At 41.6% G+C, this 16,591-nt stretch overlaps 1 protein-coding gene across 1 annotated transcript in view; it reads left to right on the top strand.

Moving 5' to 3' along the window:
* The window catches only part of LOC120469820 (NACHT, LRR and PYD domains-containing protein 3), a 34,365-nt gene that overhangs the window by 12,094 nt on the left and 5,680 nt on the right, over window positions 1-16,591 (top strand). Inside the window, 2 exon segments of the mRNA XM_089126991.1 lie at window positions 14,099-14,269; window positions 15,146-15,319. Of these exon segments, the coding sequence (XP_088983117.1) occupies window positions 14,099-14,269; window positions 15,146-15,319 (345 nt within the window).

Genomic DNA, 16,591 nt, shown 5'->3' with positions numbered 1-16,591 from the left:
TTTGTCTTCGGCATCTTCATTAGTCCCTCCGCTATCAGACGTTCCAGGAGTCTCCCGCATATTGATAACGGCTCCCTGATGCCCGCAAATTAGAGAGAGCGCGAGAGACTTTGCATGTGTGCGCCTCATGACACAGAGACTCAGGCAGCGAAATTTTCGTTCTTATTTGGTCTGGTTACTACCGTTTATGTCAGAATAGGGAATAGGTTCCCTATTGGCAACACGTTTCGTTACCCAACCCTATCCATAATGCATCTGTCTGCGTATTCAGTACCTTCGTCCATATTTTCAAAAAGTTTCTATCACTGAAATCAAACGCACTGGCGCTGATCTGTGATTGGTCTGTTAGCGCATTAGGCCCAACCCCCTATGGGTGGGTTTGAAAGGGTGGGATCTAGTGCTTGTAGTCTTTACAGAAATCCCCACCTCTTACACTTCCTCCTACAATGACTTAAAATGACGATTTTTGCGTCATTGTAGGAGGAAGTGAAAAGGGTAAATAGCGTATTTCTCTCGTCTCGAGAAACTGTTGCACGACCATTCAATAGTATGACTGGATTACTAACAATGAATCAGTGAATGAAATCTTAATGCAAATGGGTGGAGTGTCCCTACCAGTAATTCTTAAAGTGTGGTCCGCGAAAAGATGACCTAATCTAGGCAAGTGTTTACAAAATTGTCACTTTTTTCGCACGTACACACACCGTTGTGATCAGTCTTGGCTGGTCCCTGAAGTGTACGATCACAGGGTGTGATTAGAACGGTCAGTGCATCACGTGATCAACTGCTAAATTGAAATGTGCTTCCGCGCGTTGATTGGCGCTGAGCCAGAGACGGGCGCACTCAGTGCTGTCATATACACAGGCGTAATTTCCTATTTCCTATGGGGTCGGCAAGTAAGGTTGGCTTTGGGCCAACAAATATTTTTGACACTAGATGGTGGGCCAGAACATAGTCAATGGATAGTTTAAGAAATTAATTGATGAAAAATGCAGCTAGAATTGCCTGTGACAGACTGTTACAGTGTCTTTTGTAACTGGTAGTGAGCTGTTACTCCATGTTAAATCCTGTAGTTGGACAGTCATTAACAAAAAGACACATTTGTGTGGGGATGTCCGAGTTTTACACTGGATAGGCCTACATTAATAAAGCAGTAGGGATGAGTCACGATTTTTGACTTGTTGATTTAATTATAGAATATCGAATAGGTCGTGCAATTAGGCTATTGTCTAAAAAAATCCCAACGTTTTCGGTGCTGATTCGGTGGTGACGCCGTGTTCATGTAACCAGAGGGTGACGCTGCCTATAACGCAAAAGCTGCCACAAGGAACTGGCAAAAGTAATGCTTATGAATGATTCAAATATAGCAAGGAGACATTTTAATTGTTTATTAGTGTCTGTCGGCTGCAATAGTGCCCGCAGTAGTTAACGCGCCTGTAGAGAGAAATTGCATATTATAGGCTACTGTAAAAACACATAACTAAAGTTGATTTTAGTTGATCATTATGAAAATTATTAGATAATATAGTGACCAAAATGATCACATACACAGAATCATGTTCAAAAAGCCTAATACACAGTGAAATCAATTCACCAAGTTAATAACATTAAAGATTTGTTTTAAAGGAGTGTCTTTTATCTTACCTACTAAACTTAAAAAAAGGTTAACAAAAAGGTTTTATAAAAAGATAAACCTCATATTTCAGCATTTAAATCATCTCTATAAAAAGAATGAGTCAATAAAGATACATTCCTGACATTTATAATGCACAGTATAGCTTTTCTTTTATTATTAATAGTAAAATTCGTACCGATTTTCCCATGGCTGTCATTGCAATAGAACCATGCACTCATTACACTCCGCTCTCCACAATGACAAAGATGTTTTAGTAGCTAATGTATTTTCACCACAGAAAAACGCTTGCTGTAGCTCTGCTAAAAGATTTATTTACGGAGAAGAGAAAAAAACACCCAAGTGTTTGGGTGCACATGTACTCCCATACTGAAAAGTTTATGAGCACGCTTCCAGTGAGCGCATAATGAGCGCGCTTCCTGTGCGCCTATGTAATGAACCACAGGGCACAGAGGAATCCATTTGCAGCTTTATTAAACAAGGTCGTACAGGCAGGGTCAAGACGAGGCAGACAGAGCAATGCAGACAAGGCAACAGGATAATCCAGGGAACAGGCAGAGATCAGGGCAGGCAGCAATAATCGTAAACAGAAACAGTCCGAGTTCAGGCCAGGCAGATATCAATCGTAGAATAGGTAAACAGTCCAAAGTCCAAAACCAGAATCAGGGAATAAACGCTCAGAAATGATCACCGGGGCAAATCAAGACTTTGCAGAGAAGTGGTGTGTGAAGGTGTCTTTTATGTGTGTGTGGAAATGCGGTGCAGGTGTGAGGCGCAATCAGTCCCAGGTAGGGCTGAACGATTTGGGAAATTAATCTAATTGCGATTTTTTTTTTTAACAATATTGCGATTGCGATTTAATATGCGAATTAAAAAAAAAAGTATTATTATTGTATCCTCTTTTTTCCCCAACAAAACATAATGAATTATTTAATATGACCAACACAATATTAGATACATTTACTGTAAAATATTATTTCCCATAGGATGGGCCTATTTGTTAGAATTAAATCGAAACATGTATGACTTGAATAAGACCTCTTTATTTAACTGCTCATTACAGAAACATCTGTGGCTTTGCCACTGTGCATTTATATTAATTTAAACAAAGGCATGCACTTTGTACTGTGCAAAATTTTCCAAAACAATGTGCAACTGCAAAGTCTTAAAAAAAAATTAAAATTAAATGCATCTTACTGCTCCCAACAAGTCAGTAACATTTCACATAACTGAAACATAGAGTTTTTAAATAAAATAAATAAAGTTATACATAAAAAAACAAAGAAATGCACTTTTAAATTAGACAATGAACTATTTGAATATTATAATATAGAATAATCAACCTCACTTATATCAAGAACACAACAATAACACAGAGACTAAAGTTCACTATGAGTATGGCACTGCCAGCCATAATGATCCAACTGTTTTGTTCTTCAGTGGTTCACAGGTTTTTTGCTAAGAAAATCAGAATATTGACTTTTGCTGGCTTCAAGGATGAGCGAGTGCAAGTCACAATATTTCCTCCTGTACTAAAGAGACGCTCTGAGGGAGCGCTTGTGGCAGGTACACAAAGATACTTGCGAGCCATGGTGCACAAATGTGGGTAGTTGGTCTTGTGCACCCTCCACCAAGCCAAGGGATCATCTTCTCCATCAATGGTAGGAGTCATCAGGTAATTGTTTACCTCTGCCTCTGCGACATCAAGTTTTATAGGCAAAGAAGGAGAGGCTGCACTGGTTTTGAAAAAACTGCCAAGAGACCTCTTCGCCTTTTCTCCCAAGGGCTGTGCACTTTGAGGCATCTGAACAGTTTCAGTACGAGACCTCTTCTCCTATTAGATGAAAACAACAGCCATTAGTTTTCCAGTTAGACTTTACAGAAAAATTATATTTTGTGAAATACATAATTAGTATTTACCCGATGAAATGTATGTTGTGCCAAGTCTACCATCTCTGTCTGCAGTCGGGTCTTGATAGCAGGGATGTTGTCAGTACTGATGTACTGTGTTTTGAACCTAGGGTCCAGGAAACAGGCAACATCCAAAAGCTCCTGGATGTTTGGGTCTCCATATTTGTCATTGAGGTATGCAAGGACTTTGGTTTTTATTGATTTAGTCAGGTCAGTGTCCTCAGCATCTTCAGCCAGGACTGATGTGGCAAAAAGGTGGAGAACTGGCTTGAGGTAGGAGATGCTCACATACTCCTCTCCAGAAAGAGCATCAGTAAATTCCAGTAGAGGATGCAGTGCCTTGTGAATTGACTCCATCACGTCCATATCCTGCCAGGTTGGGATGAGGGAGCGTGCATATCGATCTCCAGACAATACCTGAGAAATGGCTTTGGCCTGTTCAAGCACTCTGGCAAACATCATTTCTTTAGATCCCCATCTTGTTGGGCACTCCGTTATGAGGTTGTGCTCAGGGAGTTTGAGCTCCCTCTGTGCCTCCGTCAGTGCTGCCTTCTTCTTCCAACTGGGAAAAGTGCCCCACCAGCTTTCTGCACAGTGCTGTGGCCCTTGACACTCTGTCATCTTTAAGTGCATTTTCTGAAAGAAATAAAAAGCAGTGTATTACACACAATTTGAATTTTGTGATACAAGGCTATCACTATTATGTACACAAATACACTGAAATATATCCTGAAATACACACATCCACAGTGCTGTCCTCTCTCTCACTCTTTCACACACACACACACACACACACACACACACACACACACACACACACACACACACACACACACATATAAACAGTTTGTGTGTGTCTATTTCGAACATGTAAAAAAAAGAAAAAAAAAAAAAGAAATGCTGCTGGGCATTCCACCACAGACAGACATATATAAACACATTTATATTTTAATATTTTAATTTACACATTAGAAAAGGAGTGGGAAGAATGAATTCATTCAATATCAACGCATCTCTCTGCGTGCACATTCGCTCGCACACACTCGCGCGCGCACACACACACACACACACACACACGACATAATAACTTACCGATGGCAAGATGTAACCTGTGCCCAAAACATTGGAGCCTCGTCCATTCATTAAGCCGCACAGCCAGCACCATATTTGACGCGTTGTCCGTCGTGATGCAGACGTGATTCTCCTCGTGGAGATCCCAGCAGGCAAGCCCTTCTCTCAAGCCGGCTGCAATATTTTCCCGTGTGGTCGTCTGGGAAGTAGGTAGTTTGTAGGCAGCGAGCTCTGAGGTTGAAATCTTCATCAATAAAATGGACTGTAAGACTCTGGTAAGGCTCAGCTGTGCGGCTTGACCACATATCAGTAGTGCTAGCAAAAAACTCAACCGTTTTAAGCTCCGCGGCGACTTTATCTTTGCACTTTTTGTACATCTCCGGTATGGCAGTCTGACTGAAGTATGTACGGGAGGGTATACTGTACCGTTTATCAAGCGTATTTATCAATGACACGAACCCAGACTTGGTCACCGTGCTGATAGGCATCATATCTTTTGCAATGAACTCTGTAATTGCCCGAGTAATTTCCCCGTGCCATTTTGAATTACGTTCATACGGAGTGACACTTTCGAACATTTCGGTCAGTGATCCCTGTCTTGAGGTAGGCTTGTCTGGCGCACTGGTGCTCGGCATTTTGGACATACAACTGTCATACGTTGATTTGTGGTATTTTTTTAAATGCTGGAACAAGTTTGTAGTGTTACCCCGTGAAGTAGCAACATTAGCCCGGCATGCTCTGCAGAACACCTGACGTTGCGCAACATCATCTTTTTTGAAACCAAAATAGTTCCACACCACCGACGTACTGCTCCTCTTCGAGATTAAAGTCTCAGTTTCTGACTGTTCCGTCGAGCTAGAAGCCATTGCTGAACAGGTTAAAGGGCAGCACGAGCACGAAAAGTTGAGGCAGCCGAGTTCTACACGCTTAAGCTCGCGTCACGTGACCACCGTGAAATCGCGCAAGTTGCGATTAGAGAATCGTGTTTTCTCATATCGCGATATTATCGCAAATGCAATTAATCGTTCAGCCCTAGTCCCAGGTAAGAGGCATGATGGGAATTTGAGTTCAAGGCCAATGATCAATATTCCGGGGAAGGCTCCCTCTGGTGGTGGAGAGGAGGCGGAGCGGGAGCCTCCACTGTAACAGCCTATTTGAAACATAGAGGATTTGAAATAACGAGGCGCGCAAAAGACGCTATACGTGAATTAATAAGGAGATCCCCTTGACATCGCTTCTGCGCACGGCACCTTCTCAGCAAGCAGGGCTTGCAGTAAAAAATAGAAAAAAATGAATAAAAAATAAAAAAAATCTATAAAAAAATAGAAAAACTTTTTTTTTTTTTAAAGATTTTTTTTTAACTGCTCGTGCCGCCCCCCATGTGACATGAAGAAATGCCGCCCCGGGCGACTGCCCGGTTCGCCCGTGCCTAGAACCGCTACTGCATATGGATTACATAAGCAGATCACTCGGTTTCTTTTCGGTTTGAATTGTTTAGTTTTAAATTAGACATTTATAAGCTTTCTGTATATTTCTGGTGTCTGTGAGGCAGCTTAAACGCTGAGTTTTGGCTCATTTATGAAGAGCTACAGTTCACGAGCAATGCAATCTCACTGGCACCTCCATGTCCTGATTATATTGTCTGCTATCTGAGCAAGATGGCGCCAGTGTGTGTGGCTGGTCGTCTGTTGCAGAGCGAACTATTTGTGATTTTACTGCTTGTATTATTGTTTATGCAATGTATTGACTCCCTGCTGGTTTATGATCGTCAAACGCTGATTGATCTCCGTCTCGCGTTGGAGAAGTTGCCCAAGTGTGACTGGGATGGTCGGAAAACTTTTCTCCCTCCTCCCTTGCTAAACATACCTGCTCATCTTGTACGAAATCCGGCTTCTCTTGTCCGGAGAGGACGTTCGAGACGCCGTGGGAAGCGCAGCAGCCAGCTGGTGAAGTGGAAAGCTTACCTAGCGGACTACTCTGCCTGTGGATCCCGGCGTCATTTTGGTTCGCCTTCGGTTCACTTTATATCCTGGCGTGTTATGGATCCTGCCGGGACTTGGTTGATACCGATTGTCGGCTCAGATATGGAGTTTTCTTGTCAACGCTCACCTCGCCCTAGGAAAGGCGGTGTTAACCATGGAAACCTTCGGTCTTTGAGTTATGTAACTCGTACGACCAGTTCCCCTGCTCCTGTCAGATCTGCCTTGATCAACGCCAGATCATTGGTGAATAAGACCTTTATTTTCAAAGAGTTTTTTTCCCAGCATAATTTGGATTTTTTATTTGTGACTGAAACTTGGTTAAATATTGGTGAGCTGAGCCCTTTTTCTGAACTTCTACCGCTGGACTGTACATATTTTAACTCCCTGAGGTCTACTGATCGAGAAGGAGGACGTGCCGTTATTTTTAAGGAAAAATACAACTGCAGGCAGTTGTCAACGATAGCGTTTTCGAGTTTTGAGTTAACAATGTTTGAATTGGGCAAAGTTCAGCCCGTTCTGTGTGCTCTTATCTATCGACCTCCTAAATATAACAAGCATTTTATTAGGGATTTTACTGATTTACTGTCTGAAATTATGCCAAAATATGATCGGATTTTAATTTTAGGAGATATGAATATTCATGTATGCTGTCCCATGAATCTGTTGGCTAAAGATTTTTTTTAAACTAATCGATTCATTTAACCTTACACAGTTTTTAAGTGGTCCAACACAGATCCATGGCCACACATTAGATCTTGTCTTGTCATTCAGTTTGCCTATTTTAAATATTGAGATACAAAAGCCAGTTTTTTCTGATCATGCACCAATTTTATTTGATGTTTTTCTTTCAAATAACACTGTTAAGTTTTGTACTCCACCTCGTATCCGCAGGATGATTAAACCTTCCACTGCTGCACAATTTTCTGAAGCATTTACTAATGTTATAGAGACTACAGAGCCGTCTGCCTCCCTATGTACAGATCAGCTTATTTCATGCTTTTCATCCACCTGTATAAATATTCTTGATAAAATTGCACCACTAAAGCCCAGGCGCTCCAAACCTAATTCTGAGCCGTGGATTAATGATTTAACTCGAGCGGCTAGGCAAAAGTGTAGGAAAGCTGAACGCCAATGGAAAAAACATAAGTTGCAAGTTTTTTATGATATCCTAAAGGACTGTTGGCGTAATTACCAGAGAACTGTTAAAACTGAAAAGGCTAAATACCTCTCTGATGTTATCAATAAAAATGGCCATAAACCTTATGTTCTTTTTAGAACAATAAATTCAGTTCTTCATACCCCTAAATATTTAATGCAGGAAGAATCTACTGTGACTTGTGAAAAATTTCTCCACTTTTTTGTGAATAAGATTACCACTATTTGAGCTAGCATTTCACCTCCAGCCTCTGATCCTTCCATTTTTACTGAGTGTGCTGCAGTCTTCAGTGAGTTTGAGCCTGTTTCCATCGTGGCCCTTAATGATATTGTAAACCATTTAAAACCGTCAATCTGTTCCACTGATATTATTCCACCACGTATATTTAAAGAGGTATGGGACAGTATTGGATTATATATTCAATTATATATGTGATTATATTATATATGTGCCACATTGTTTTAAAGAGGCTGCGGTGCAGCCCCTTATTAAAAAACAAAATCTGGACACTTTAGTTCTTTCAAATTATCGTCCGATTTCTAAACTTCCTTTTATGTCCAAGATTTTAGAGAAGGTAGTTCTGGTGCAGTTACAAGCCTATTTAGATCTGCATGGTATTCTTGAGGTGTTCCAGTCTGGTTTCAAAACTTTTCATAGCACAGAGACTGCACTTATAAAAGTTTTTAACGACCTTTTGATTTCAACAGATTCTGGTGATCCTACAATTCTGATGCCCTTAGATCTTACAGCAAGTCAAGTCAAGTCACATTTATTTATATAGCGCTTTTCACAATACAGATTGTATCAAAGCAGCTTCACAGTGATAACATGAAAGTAGTACAACACAGATCAATAATATTGCTAAACACTAAATAACCACTAAATAACCCCAACTGAGCAAGCCAAAAGCAAGCCAAAAGCAAGGCGACAGTGGCAAGGAACCAAAACTCCATCAGATTGGATGGAGAAAAAACCTTGGGAGAACCCAGGCTCAGTTGGGGGCCAGTTCTCCTCTGGCTTACATTCATATTGTTTATATATAATTATTAAATATAAATATTGTTTATTTATAAAACGGCGCCATAACATATCGCAGGCGTTTCAGTCGTCTCTTCACAGGCGTTGATCCTCTCATCACAGAAGTTGGGGCATCCGAACTCCCCGTGAGCGGCTGGAGACAAAACTGGACCTGACGAACGCTATTTTTCTCGGGACAAGCGTCCCGAGATAACAGCAGAAAGGCAGATGGGAAATAATTAGCATAGCTGATGTTCATAATGATTTCCATTATACAGGAGTCGGTGTTAGAAACCACTATCTCACAAACTCTCCGTAACGTGAACTCTCCGCAACCCAACCATACGCGCCGACCCGTTTGACTAAGGCTGTCGAGCCCCACTGTCGCGGAAATGTGTTTCAGTGGCAAACGGTTCCGGTATGGCATAACAGAGGATTAAAAGGTAAACATTATGTGAATGCTTGACTAAAGAGATGCGTCTTTAATCTAGTTTTAAACTGTGTCAGCGAGTCAGAGGCTCGGACCGCATCGGGAAGGCTATTCCAGAGTTTTGGAGCTAAATGCGAGAACGCCCTCCCTCCTTTAGTGGACTTCGATATCCTAGGAATGACCAGAAGCCTTGAATTTAGTGATCTTAAGGAACGCGGTGGATTGTAGGGCGAAAGAAGGTCCGTTCTAAAGGCTGCTGCTGGGGCCGAGTGGGAGGGAAGGGACCTGACCAAGGGAGCGAGCGGCCACTTCCGTCGCCCTTTGAGAGCGAGGTCGGTGGCAGCTCGCAACCCGCTTGGCCAGTCTCCCCCTCGTGCATATCCCTGAGCAGCTATCAGGTGCTCATTGTATGCAGGGCGGAGGCTGCCTATCCGCCGCTCTATAGGATCGTGCCGCCATAGACGACGAGAACCCATAGGCTTTGGACGGGTGCGGGGGCGCACCGCGGAAGGACGCGCCCTGCGGACACAGTTGCATCACAACAGAGCGCTCCCCCGGGGGAACCCCAACGCATCCACGGCAAGCGCACCGTCGAGGGGAGGAAAGGCGGAGGAAACTGCTGAAAACGCTCTCGGGAGGTCAAAAGAGCCCTCCAAGTGCGTGTCAGTTCCGCATGCAGCTTGGGAAAAAAGGGAATTGGGGTCGACCGTGGCCGTGAGGCGGCAGCCTTGCCCAAAAACCAATTATCCATCGCGAGAAATCGGGACAGGGCGGAGTTCCACCCAGCCCGACACTCGCGGCGGCCCGAGATAACATGGCCATCATCTCGGGATCAGATACAGCCACGCTGTCGCTCCCGAGGGAGGCAACGCAGCCGCATCCTCACTTCCCGAGGTGTCAAGCCCGCCTTGTGATGCTGCGATCGACATCGCATCATCCTCTGGAGCGCTGAACGAAACAGACGGTACCTGCGAAGAGGCAGACGCCTGAAGCGATACAGCGCTCGCTGGCTCTAACACTGGAGCGGTGGGTGTGGCCCGAGGAGCTAGCGTCGGGGGTTGTGCCACACAAACACCGTCATATCACCCTGTCTGCGAGTCGAAGAGCTTCTAGAAGAAGAAGCAGAACGAGTAGCGGATACGGGGACTCTCACTTTTCAGATCATTGAGTCTAGATCACAGTGTAGAGATGGTCATGTCCCCACAGAAGAAACATGAGACATCCACGAACGCTGCTACTGCATGCTGAAGCCCAGGCACACAGAGCAGCGATCGTGACCATCAGAAAATTACATGAATCGATCGCACCCAGAAGAACACTGGCGAACCGTCTTTAAAAAGACGTGCCTCGTGCAGCTCTTTCAATAGAGAGGAGGAAATTCACTCTTTCAGCGCCGAGGCGACCAGGGAGAAGCGCAAAGTCTGGCAGACCACTGCTCAGATCGCAGGCAATGCAGAGTCTCGCTGGGTACCGCCGTCACACCAACACTGAAGAGGACGCTCGTCACGAAGAGTCTTGAATCAGAGAGAAAGGCTTGAGGAGTGAAGAAGTCTCTTGGCTCCGAAGCGAAAACATACTGCGGTTGCGTTCACTTCCTCCTTTTATACCCACGGGGTGAGGCGGAGTTACGCTATGCAAATTCCACAGCCCCAAGGCATTTTCATGCCATTGGCTTGTTATTAAATACTCGAAGAGGATTGGCTTTCTATGCGAAACCCCCATTCTCCGTCACTTCTGACGTAACTCGAAGTGACTACGAAAGGGAACGTGTGTTTTAGAACTGCAATTTGAGTGTAAAGCAGGAATTGTGCTTGTAGTTCAGCAGAATTGGTTCAGGGGGTTGGTGAATGAGTTACATGTTGTGGTCATTGTGTCTCAAGTACCAGAAAATGTGTGTAAACAATCGAGAAAAACTGTAAAAAGTTACAAATGTAGTGAAAATACAGGTGTCGGTCTCAGCAAATACCAAAAATTTAAGTACTGATATTGGTCTCCTTCTTGAAAAAGTGGTATTTGTGCGTCCCTACTTGAAACATTACTGACTGCATTTAATTGAAGACATTTGGACATATTTCTGTGTGTATTTGTCCATTTAAGCACACACCTGAAGCTCAGATTAGCCTATACTTGTCCGTGTTTTGCTCCGTTTTGGATTGCGTTCACAGAAAGCCGCCTGGGGAACAGTATCTCGCTCACTGGTCAATACACTTTTAACTTTACACTTCTTTTTAGTATCGAGAACACACAGAAGGAGACTGTGTATCACCTCACACAATTTGACTGATTTGAAAGTTACGTAGGAAGGGCGACAGCTTACTGCTTCAAAGGAAATGGTGTTTTCATAATCATTCGAAGTAAAATTAAATTTTTTATTAAATAAATTGTGGAACCCTAGTTATGAACACACTGGTGGTTTGGGCAACTTGCGTTCTTTGCATATAGGGAGGACCGGCTCTGGATATGTCATTGACATGGTTAAAGTTAACCCTCAGGTGCTCTTCGTTTCGGAGTCACACTTGTTATCTTCCCAGTCAAAAGTGACCGGACACCTAAAAATGAAACTTTCTCCATCCCAGTAAAACCAATGCAATTTATTTTTGTTCTATAATATTTATTCTTTTTAATTTAGTATTTTGAGACAGTTTGATTGAATTCATTAATATTTATGCAATATTTATGGTTTATTTTTGCCATGGAAAAGTATATATATTTTTCTAAATATATATAATTTTTAAAAAAAAATTATGAATGCAGTATTTTAGTATACTATAGAGTCTTGGCCTTCAGAAAAAAAATATTTTTTGAAGAAAATTAGCACCATCTAGTTACAGTATAGAGAAAAAACGTAGAATCATGGTGTAATCACTAGCCTTCGTTTCGGAGTCACACTTGTTATCTTCCCGGTCAAAAGTGACCGGACACCTAAAAATGAAACTTTCTCCATCCCAGTAAAACCAATGCAATTTATTTTTGTTCAGTTATATTTTTTCTTTTTAATTTTGTATTTTGAGCCAATTTGATGTTACTTATTAATATTTATGCAATATTTATGGTCCATTTTTGCCATTGAAAATAATACAAACTTTTTTATATATATACATTTTTTATTTTATTTTTTTAAGCAGTATTTTAGGTTAAAATAGAGACTAGGCCTTCCAAAAAATTTTTTTGAAGGCAGATTAGCGCCATCTGGTAAGAGTATGGAGAGAAAGCGTAGAACCATGTTGTAACCACTAGATGAAATGTACAGTTCTCTATGGAGAGGCATGTGAATTCCCCAGCTGTTCGTGGACACGTTTACTTATTTTTTTTTTGTTATAGGTGTGTGTGTGTGTGTGTTAATTTCAGTATTGAAGTTAGTGTCACCCCTTCACTGCTGTGAGCTTTTCCTGCATTATGACTGAATTATTGAATAGATTTCACATATTCTCACAACATTGCTCTATTACAGACACAGTGGTTCATATAGGTGTGTGTTTATTTGTGCGTGTGTGCGTCTGTTTGTGAGTGTGGGTGAGTGTCAATATCACAATCTTGATGTTTTAGAGTGTCACCCCTTCATTGTTGAGCACTTTTTTCTGCATCATGGCCAATTTGTAGATTGGGAAATTGACAAAAACAACAATCTACAACTTCAAACTACAATTTGCATTCATTTCCTATGGTCGGTCATGTTTGACAGAAGAGCAGAAGTGTATCTCATTTTTTTACGACCACTTAAAGTGCTCGAATCATGACCTCAATTTTTTTGTGTGTTCACATACATGTTGCCATAAAAGTCACGAAGTTTCGTAATTTTCTGATGAAGCAGTGATTTTTTTTTTAGAAATTCAAAACAGATTTTTTAATCACAATTTATTGGTGTTTTTGTGTATAAAAGTGTGTGTGTGTGTGGGGGGGGGGTGGGTATGTCTGTTCTCAAAGATTTTGTGTTTTTGTCAATTTCCCATTCATTTCCTATGGTCGGTCATTTTTGACTGAAGAGCACAAGTGTGACTATTTTTTTTACGACCACTTAGCATGCTCGGATCATGACCTCAATTTTTTTGTGTGTTCACATACCCAATGGAATAAAAGTCACCAAGTTTCGGAAAATTCCGATGAAGCTGTGATTTTTAACATTTCAAAACATAAATTTTTTCGGTCAGAAATGACCGAAGAGCACCTGAGGGTTAAAATCCTCCTGGTTAGTGGTTGTTTAATCATCCTCTGGTGAGATCTTGAGAGATGTAATGTCTTATTTTATATTCAGTTGATTTCATCTTAGCCTGTGTGTCTGTAAGTCAATTGTAGATTGTACAGTGGACACATATGAACACTGAGCAGTGTTCATTTTACTCTGGGGATTTTGCTATGTGTGTTTCAGATTATAAACCAAGGGTTCTCAACTCTGGCCCTCAAGATCCACTTTCCTGCAGAGTTTAACCCTGATCAGACTCTCCTGCCTGAAACTTTTTAGTAATCCAGATGACCATGATTAGCTTGTTCAGGTGTATTTGATAAGGGTTTGAGCTAAACTCGGCCAGAAAGTGGATCTCAAGGGCCTGAGCTGAGAACCCCTGTAATAAACCCTACATGAAAAACACATTAATATTGCTGTTTGTTTTGTTCTCCACACAGGTTACATGGCTGTAATCTGACCATTAAATCTTGTGGGAGTTTATCATCAGTTCTTCAATCCTCAAACGTCCTGAGAGAGCTGGACCTGAGTAACAATGACCTGCAGGATTCAGGAGTGAAGCTGCTTTCTGATGGACTGAAGAGCCCAAACTGTCAGCTACAGATACTGAGGTCTGAACTCAAATACTTGCAATTGATTTTATTTTGCATTAATTATGTAAAAATCACTTTGCCAAGATTTATTCTGTATGCAATTATATTGTGCTTTTCTTGTTCAGATGTGCCATGTGTAATTTCACTGCTCAGTCTTGTGAGAGTTTATCTTCAATTCTTCAATCCTCAAACGTCCTGAGAGAGCTGGACCTGAGTAACAATGACCTGCAGGATTCTGGAGTGAAGCTGCTTTCTGATGGACTGAAGAGTCCAAACTGTCGGCTACAGATACTGAGGTAAATGGGTTTCCATTAAACAATTAATACAAAAATATATATTTTTACAATTTTGTCAACAAATCTGATACAATGCCAGAAGAAGAGACAAAAACAGCATTTGCTTTGTTGTAATTTCCAATTTTGTTGTAATTATGGACATGACATTTGCAGTCAGAAAATAATGCATTCAATACCAATATTCATCACCACACCAATTAACATCCTCACTGGGGCTTGACCTTGCTACCTGCCCTCTGGTGCAAAAATCTTACTTTAACATCGATCTTCTCCAGGATGAGTCCACGCATCAAAATCCCCAGTAATGTACACTGCTCAGTGTTTATATAATCCACATTCAGAGTGTTAAAAAAGAAACACTGAAGCAGTGTAGAAGTTGATAAGCTAATTAAGGTGAGAGAAATTAAAAATGTCACTTCAGGGTTTCATCCCTATACCTAAACTCACTACTTAGGTGCCCTGTATCTTTATTGTTCCCTGCTGCTAAATCCAGGGTCACACTATTTTGGCCACGATTTGACTGTCAGAGACACATTTTTGAATCCTTGAAATGATTTCTCTGCTCCTAGGTCAACATCTGAAATGTTTGATCACTAATATTACAAGTAAATATAAGAAGAAATTCTGGCAGTGTGACTTTACACTGAAAACCATCAAACCAAAAACCATCAGGAGCGCAGAACCCCCCACCCAAATTTCTTTTTTTGAGAAAAGCCACGATCATAATTAATGCTATGTTAATTAATGTTTTTGTTACTTTTAAGAATCTACAGAAAATAACAGCTGAAAATACAAACTACGCAGGTCATTGTGTGAAAGAGACTGATGTGAATGCCAAACTAATGTCATGTGGACTGTTGCTGTATGTTTTTGTAGATTGTCTGGCTGTATGGTGACAGAGGAAGGCTGTGGTTATGTGTCTTCAGCTCTGAGTTCAAACCCCTCACACCTGAGAGAGCTGAATCTGAGCTACAACCACCCAGGAGATTCAGGAGTCAAGCTGTTCTCTGATAAACTCAAGGATCCAAACTACAGACTGGAAAAACTCAAGTATGTAGAGCAGGAAGAGCTTCCATTAAACAACTTCAAAAACACCATTACAATATTCACTTATTACAAAGTAGTTACACTTTATTATAGATTACATGACTACATTTAATAAAGTTCTTATTGAGAATGTACAGGGGTTTAGCTCTAGTTATACTACGTGGCTGTTGGATGCTTCATTCTGATTGGCTGATGAACATTACAAGGTGTGCAATTATTTTCAGTAAGCGCACAGGTAAAGTAGTTCAACCAGAAAGACTCAGGAGACGAGAGAACGACCGGGTGGTGTTGGGGAGGATGGAGATGAACACCGGCGTCAGTTTTTGCAAACGTAGTAATGGGTGTTAACCGGGTTTAAGTACTCCAAATGTCTGAGTGGTGATTGGCTAGATCTGAGGTCAATGAATAACGTGATTAATGAATTACGTGATATTAGAGTTTTCCCGGTAGAACTTGCACTAGAGCTCCCATTTCTACCAGAAAGACTTGGGAGGCAAGAGAACTGTGACAAAAACTCAATAACTTTTGTGTTTCCCTTTAAATGCAATTGAACTGCTGCTCCCCGCCTCTGTTCAGAAGAGGGTCAATCCTTTACATGAGGGTCAGATAAACCGGCAATAACAAAACACAGGAATGATTTTACTAATGGTTTAGAGTTACATTGATTCATCTCTTGGACTTGCATGTACCGTCGTGTTTATCTTTTACAAACGTAACGCGTCACTATCGCATAAATGAAAATGGGCAAAAAGCAGGATTAGCTGAGGTGACTCTAACAGACAGCAGACAAAAGCTTGTCCGGCTGCACAGACCGATCGGTGGCTGACTTGAGACAGCGCTGACGCCACACGATTATGACAAAAGCCATCAAAGTACGCGAGCGATTCGAGAGCCACCGGAGGACTACTTATGAAGTATTGAATGAAAATGTCTCTGAAGAGTCTGTGTAATTGACTAATTACAGAAAGTGTAATCTGTGGAAGCAGAAAGTGTTCGACTCGCGTCTCAGTTTTCAGCTCCTCCCGCCTGCAAGCAAATCTCACCGCTGGGTTTCATCCAGCCGATGTCGAACACACCTAAACACTAGTAGTGACGGCAGCGGTTCCCTGTCACTGTAGTGTCCACACCCTTAATTATGGAGAACTTTAAGGCTTAATATCATTTAAGTGGATGAGAAGCGACTGAAGCTAGAGAAATGCTCTGGAGAAGATGATGGGTCTCATGTTTTCTCCTTTGAAAGTGGAATGCAGCAGAGCCGCACCGAGACCGCCACCA

The sequence above is a fragment of the Pimephales promelas genome, chromosome 24, assembly GCF_988280905.1.
Source record: "Pimephales promelas chromosome 24, fPimPro1.hap1.1, whole genome shotgun sequence".
Lineage (NCBI taxonomy): Eukaryota > Metazoa > Chordata > Actinopteri > Cypriniformes > Leuciscidae > Pimephales > Pimephales promelas.
Note: the sequence above shows the minus strand (reverse complement) of the source record. Positions and strands in the feature narration are given on the sequence as shown.